General features: G+C 45.3%; 1 protein-coding gene across 1 annotated transcript; it reads right to left on the minus strand.

Moving 5' to 3' along the window:
- Positions 1-4,932: 4,932 nt before the first annotated feature.
- Positions 4,933-7,392, minus strand: LOC116261578 (uncharacterized). Its single transcript, XM_031640407.2, has 2 exons — positions 6,657-7,392; positions 4,933-6,019 (listed from the first exon to the last, which is right to left on the minus strand). Exons 1-2 carry the CDS (start codon positions 7,368-7,370, stop codon positions 5,255-5,257), a joined length of 1,479 nt encoding a protein of 492 aa, XP_031496267.1. The 5' UTR covers positions 7,371-7,392; the 3' UTR covers positions 4,933-5,254.

Here is a 7,392-nt window from a genome sequence, read left to right on the forward strand (position 1 = left end):
CTTGGTTTTAGTTTGTCATCCAAACACTCCTTAAAACTCATTCATGTATCTCATCTTATCACTTTTTCTTTTTTCTTTTTTTTTTTTAATACCAATGCAATTCCAGAGAAACCCTGGGCCAAGAGACTTTATCATTGGCTCAACATAATTGCTTAGACTTGTATAAAGGGTTGGCACTCATAAAAATTAAACTAATGACTTGCCTCACAGTCCACCCAACCAGTTACTCCAAACTCTTTGGGACACATTTTTCAAATTCCATTAATGCATCAGGTCCAGCTCTTGTTGCCTCAGGATACATTTGGGAATAAAAAAGATAAAGTCGACTTTATAAATGTAATATAATTTATAATCTCGTATCTAAAATCATGAAAGATCCTGGGAGACTTATAGGTCATGTTTGATTAGATCTTAGGTCGGCAGTGATCTATATCTACGGTTTTGTAGTCCAAAGCCCCCTCCCTTTTTTCCCCAATTGGATCTAAAATCCATGCTTTTTACACTATAGTGTGGATTTGAGATCCACGTTAGGGGTGGATAAAACTGTGGATTTCAGTTGTCATGGATTTTAGTTCTCCTCGGACCTATATTGATAATCAAACGCTTTTAAAAGGAGATTTCTTAAGAGATAGATTATCCTCATTTCTAGTCTTTTTAGAACTAAAACCAAAACTATTGCGGATTGAGGTTGAGATCCATCAAATTGGGTGCCTGAATCAAATGGGAGTGAATTGCATTGTTATTATGGTATCAGATCTGATTCAATACTTATACTTAAGGTCTCACACATTTGGATGTGTATGCATAAAAAAAATGTAGATTGTAGCACTCTAAAAGTTTACTCTCATATTTATTATCATTGTTTTAATTTTTATCCTTTTCGGGATTAGAATAGAAGCTAGTAGAAGAGTGGACAAGGTTATTACGGTGCAAAAGTTATTTATTAACATAACTTATTTTCCAAGGCTCACGGACGGGTTCAATCTTGCGTGCGAGGTCTTTTGATTTTAATGTTGTAAAAATTGGTCTGCATTAATTGGTCAATTACAATGGAATTGGTTGTTGAAAGTTTTTTATTTTAAATTATTTTGATATTTTTTTCATTTATTTTAAAGAAGCATAATAATAATAATAATAATCCAATTCATGACCGGGCCGTTTCTTCAAATATTCCACATTTTTACAACACTGGTTCTATGATTACTTTAGAACCGGTTTAAATCATCTTACTATTTGCTGATGTCGTTCCCATCATTGATTTCTAGAAGTTTTTCCGAATCTGTCGTATTAATACGACAGGCGGAAAGCCAGATTCCCCATACGTAAGAAGCTTGTCTTCTTCTTATCAAGAGCAAACCTCGCGGACCGGGCCATTCGATAGGCTTCCTCTTCCAGCAGCGAACTTCGAGAATGCAGCGGCAGCCACCATCTCCCGAAAATTAGGCAACTTCATAAGAAAGCTCAAAGCTCAAGGTAGAGGATGACAAAAGTTGGCTTGGTTCAGGATACTGCCCTGCATCAACGTCACTCTTCATAAATCCTCCTGACACGAACTGCGGTAGTATTTGAATGTCATACTACAAACTTGGCGTTTTCGAATTAAAAACAAGCTTTTTGAAATGGGTACGTAATATGGCAGATGGATTAATTCTAAGACTCCACTTACAGCAAATCAGGCTGTCCCCAACCCATACTTGAGATTCACATCTGAATCTCGTTTGCACCAATCAATGTAGAATGAGAAGCTTAAATCACGACATGACTACTTTTACACATACTTTGTAATGCTATTGACAATCACAAAGGAGCTATCAGTATGATCACCATAAACGTAGGGTTGCAAGAGAAAGCCCCTCAAACTTTCTTTTTATTATCATTAAGAAACTATCTTTATCTCCTGCTACATATGATGTTCCCTTAGGTTACTTTGAAATGGAAAGCCTTAAAGTGATCCACCTAACCAAATATGAAAACTGTTTGTGTGTTTTAGAAAGAGCGAGAGAGGATAAACAGTCTCATAACATTTCACTAAGACCTCCCAACAAGCTGTTAGGAAGGCAGAGAATGTCAAAGGGTAGAACTAGCAAGAGATTTAAGTGATAGATAATGTACCGAAAATTACCACAGCAGGTTCAAGCCCCTTGATAAGAGAAGCAACACTGCAAGAGATTCATTTGCCAAGTCGCCTAGTCTCCACCTTCGTGCAGTCCCAAAATAAGTGTTCAACTGTCTCTTCTTCATTGAGGCATAGTTCTCAGCGGCTTGGAAATTAGAAGCCCGACCTCTTTAATGCGTCTCGTGCTTGGATCTTTCTCTGCGTAAGCCAAGCCAGCATTATTATAGTTTCTTTAATTTGGCCAAAACGAGAGAGAGACCAAAAGTTGTAGACCAATTCCACATCCAAGGACAATGAAGGAGTGCCTCAATGTGGCAAGCCCATTATATTAAAAGCTCCCCAAATAAAATTTATCTTAAAAACTCATTCTATTGTTGGTGCTTGCTAGTTGGTGAGAGACAATTAAACTCGTTCTGTTGTAAGCAAAATCCTGTGCGTTCTTGTTGGCATGAGACAATATTAATTCCTAATGCTCATGGAATTTTTTCCTTCTTGAACGCAAATTTATTGGTAGAGCATCACATTCCAAGACTCCTTTCTCTTTGTTCGATGGCAACGTATATATATATATATATATCATAACTTAAAACATGGTCCTTGTTCTTGGAAACCAAGCCAACTTTTTTTCGTGACTGGGCACCAAAACATAGGCAATGACTAGCTTTTCAATTTCCCTGGAAAACGTTCATGTGTTTGTCATGGAAGTAACCCATTTAGTGCCAGTCTGTGGTCTTAATCCGGTTCGAATTTTTCAACCCATTTTCGCGTTTAATCTAGTCTTCTTCTTTGCAGATTGTATCATCTCATATGCTGCATTGGATTTTGATCATATTTCATTATGGTTTATATAATGTGTGAATTTATTAACCCAGCCTTAAACCTTAACCCTTTCTAGCTTTGGAACGATGTACGTATTTTTACCGTAGCCAGGACACCTCAAGTTCAGCACGCATAATTTTTTGCCATGTTTTCTCGAACGTCGGACTAGCTTCATTTTGTTATGTTCTATCAGGCACTTAAAATTTAATTTAATATCCTTAACTATAATTTCCCCATAATAGTTTAAAAGTTGAATGATGCGTTAATGTCTACCCCGAATAAGCACAAATTAGGTCCCGTTCAAAAGAAAATCTCATAAACACTAATTTCTAATTAATGCAAACTATTCGTGTTAATACAAAGCACATGCACGAGAAAAACTTGACATAAATGCTAATTTATTCATTCAAAAAACAGCTTTGCTCTCATCGTTAAGTATAGATAATTGCTGCAATGACAGATCGGGGAGTGGTCTCGGAAGGCCGGATTAAAAGCGAGGAACCGATCAGCTATAGATGTTCATAAGGTCTGTGTTTGATCAAATTCCGTTTTGGCCCGTTTCATTGTTGAGATCGGATGGCATAATACAGAATCTTTGATTTCTTTCAATCATCCGAGTTGTGAGATCCAAAGGGGTTGGTTTTAGTGGGATATGTAACACAATCTTTAATACGAGACTAAACATTTGAAACTTTACAGGATAAGCCAGATAGCAGTAAGACAAACCCAAAGATTTAAGGCAAGTCATGAGTTCAAACCTGGCTCTAGCTCCGCCATGCTTACCTGGGTCAAGATTCTTACGTCTTAGAGTCCAAGGAGACTTCGTCTCAGAGTTTTTCACCATTGAGAATGCTAGCATAGGCGTAGCAAGTTAAACCAGCGAAGTTCTCTGCAATCAAAAAAGAAAAAGAGAATCCACAGCTGCCGATTTGTATCAGGAAATCCTTTACACATCTGGGTGTGGGTGTGTGTGCATGCATGCGTGTGTGTAAGAGAGAGAGGGAGAGGGAGAGGGAGAGAGAGATTTATTATGATGAATTACAAAGTTAGGAGAATCATGCTATTTCCACTTGGTGCTAATCATGCAGTGGTGGCCAAAGCAGCATGCAGCGGGATCATGTGATCTGTGATCATGGCCAAAGCACTTCCCAGCGCTTTCCAACATTCCCATGGGGTGAAATTCAAATTATTCATGTGAGCAATGTACAGTACTACAAACTCATAGAGCCCACAGTTTGGGTTTTGGAGTTCACTCACTAGTCACCACCTTTTCTTCCCTCGACCACATTTTCGGCCTACTCCTCCGAAGCTTTTAGAGTTTTGATCATGATTCATGTCATGGGGGCATACCACAATATCCCCAAAAAGAGGCCTTATATATACTTGTTGCTACTTGCTTATCCAAAGGAAAAGAAAGCATGTAGCTCCATGTTCTAACACGCCGATGGAAGGCGTTGGATTGTGATGGACTAAGCTGATAAGGTTTGTTACAAAACTTTGAGGCGAAGCATTGGGTTTGACTCGAGCTTGCTCAAAAAAACTTGGCTTGAACTCCACTCGACTTGTAGCCGTAGGTAAAAGAAGCCGCCGATATTTTATAAGATTTGGTCTTTCCGGTGGCAGGGCCGGTGAAGCCTACCCGGAGAAATTTAGTCTGTATATGCTTTCAGGGTTGCGGGAGAAGTTTGGCAGGACCACTCGATCTTCTTTGTTGACATTTACGATAAAGGAGCTTAGCTTTTGTTGGAATGAGAAAGACTGCCTAATTTTATTAAAGAAAAAGGTTTTCTTCACCATGCCATGAAGAGCTTTTTCTGGATACTGTCCCCCCAAGTCGTCCGACTCCTACTTCTCGATCGGAGTCCAAGTAAAGAGGTCGCGCCCTTGCCGTTCAAGGGAAGAGAACGGTGAACGGTATTCGATCGCTTTCACCATCATCTTTTAAAAAGCGTAAAAGAAAGAGAGGCCAAGCCCTCAAAAATAATTGCAAAAAAACATAAAATAAGAAAGAGGAAGGATCACCGAGCAAGCGCCCTCGCCTCAAAACAGCAAGTAACGATTTTCCTCCCTCTTCATTCGTTTCTAAAATTTCAGGCCTCCATGTAGTTTTTCTATTTATTACACCAAAAGAAAAACCAAATGCAGGTGAAGATACACAGTTGCCCTTCAATATAAGTTACTTTTGCAGTTTTGTCCCTTCCGAGATTCAGGGTAATACGAATTATACAAAAAAAAAAATCGACCAGGTAAAAAGAAAAATAATAGTTACTGCGGAAAGGGGTAAAAAAAGAATGGCAGGTAACGGATCTAACCGCCCGATCAGAGCCCTCGTCTGCAGATATCCGACGGTGAGGGCGCGTCCCAAGAAGCCGTCCGCTTCCGCATCGACTCGAAGTTCTCAACGCACTGGGAGACGTTCATCGCGGCGATCCGACGTCTCCAAGCAGCCAGCCTCTTCCCGGCGGCCCGGTCGAACTCCCGCTCCCAGCCCTTCCCCCACGGCCCACTGGCGTCGCACAGAGCCGCCGAGCCGCGCGACCCGTCCGTCCAGCTCCACCCTCTGTCCAGGTTCCCGAGCACGTCCGCCGCGCACGCCCCCCTGCAGACGGCCTTGCACGGCCTGCACTTGGCCCCGCTCAGCGGCCCCTCGCTGCTCACAGCCGCCACCGGGACGCCGTAGCGCACCGGCGGGAAAGCGTACTGGCGGTCGCTCAGGACGCAGAAGGGCACGCGCCGCTCCACGAACCGGACCTTGCGCGTCTTCAGCTGCGCTTTGAACGCCGACTCGGAGTTGAGCTGCTGGTACCCCGCCTTGTAGAGTTCCGGGATCAACGAGAGGCGGGACAGGGCAGCCCGAGACGTGTTCAGGTCGCCCACCCCGTAGCGGTCGTTGAGGCCCCCGTACCGCGACCCGCTGGGCACCACGTACTTCCCCGGGACGAAGTTATTCGGGGAGATGGGCGCGGACCAGAAGCCGTCGACTCGGGTACGAACGATCCAGTCGTACTTGAACCCGTTCTCCTCCTGGTGCTTCTCGATCATAGTCAGGCAGCCCTCCACGAGGTTGAAGTACTGAAGCAGACCCTGCGAAACCGAGACGAGACGTCTAGGTCAGACCGGATCCCAAACCGGTGTGAACAGAACCTTTATAAGGCTATATAACCAACACACCGACTCAAAACCGAGACCCCATCCAAGTCAAGAGCCACCCTTTCGTCGGTTTCCAAAAGTTGGGTGGGGAGGGACGGAAGGGGATGGCCTTTTCCAGAGGAGAAAATGACTAGAAAGCCCTCAAATCATTTATGCTTTTTCCTTATTCCGATCAAAATTGAAGGTCGTTTTGGTCATTGCAGAACACGATAACGTCAGCACGAAAAAGCACGCCAGGCTGCCCTCCTGAATACTGAAACGCGCTGAAGAATGGGGGCAGTTTCGTAAATGAGGAGCCTTGCTCCTTTCACCCTGCAGAAACGGCCACGTCACCCCCCCCACCCCGGTTGGCGCCTCGATTTCTCGTTCCGACTCTGGCGACTTGAGACTCCGAGTCGACACAGAGTCGGGGGGAAAAGGAGGGAAGGTTGACGCCCACGCTAGCGAGTAGCGACGGGCAAAGCTACCGCAGACGCAGCACGAATGACGAAAATGCCCCGGGTCTGGAAAGGACGAAAACGGAACGGAACGGAGCGGGCAGAGAGCGAGAGAGGGGTTTGTGATGTTATACCTGCAGGCCTTTGGGGGAGTTGCTGGAGGTGAGGACGTGCTTCTGGAAGTGGTCCTCGGGTATGGGTTTCGGGTCGAAGATCTTTACTGCAGCGATCCGAGGGGCGGCCTTGAGGAGGGACAGCTTGTACGCGTCCTTGTCGAGCGGGCTGTGCAGGAACAGGTCCGAGTTGTTGAAGGCGCCTACGACCCGCTCCAGAAGCGACGGCCCCGTCAGCTCGAACCGTCTCGCCCCGCCCACCAGGCAGATCGCAACCCGAGACGCGTCGATCCTCCGCCTCTTCGCCCCCTCCGCCTCCGCGCTCCTCTTCTTAGGATTCACGGCGGAGGGCGCCCGCGAGACCGGGAAGGAGTAGAAGGAGAGGGATCTGAGAGGGGATAAGGGAGGGGCGTAGAAGTGGAGGACGGAGAGGATGAGGATGAGGGAGAGGGGCACGAGGATGAGGATGACGGCCCGGTAGTTGATGTCGACGGCCGTCCATCTCCACACGGCGAGGGCCGACGTGGGGGAGGTCGAGCTCGTCGACTGCTGCTGCTGCTGCTGCTTCATGGGTATCCCTTCCTTCTCCTCCTTCTGATCGCCTTCCTCCGGGCTCCCCCTTCCATCCAAGAGTTGCCTTCCGGTTTTCTTCTCTCCGAAGGCTAAGGACGCCGGCGACGACAGCCTCGCTCGTGAATTTAGGGGGACGGGGGGGGAGGAGATAGTGGAGCCCATTAATATGGGTCGATAACGGATC

The sequence above is a fragment of the Nymphaea colorata genome, chromosome 9 (assembly GCF_008831285.2).
Source record: "Nymphaea colorata isolate Beijing-Zhang1983 chromosome 9, ASM883128v2, whole genome shotgun sequence".
Taxonomy (NCBI): domain Eukaryota; kingdom Viridiplantae; phylum Streptophyta; class Magnoliopsida; order Nymphaeales; family Nymphaeaceae; genus Nymphaea; species Nymphaea colorata.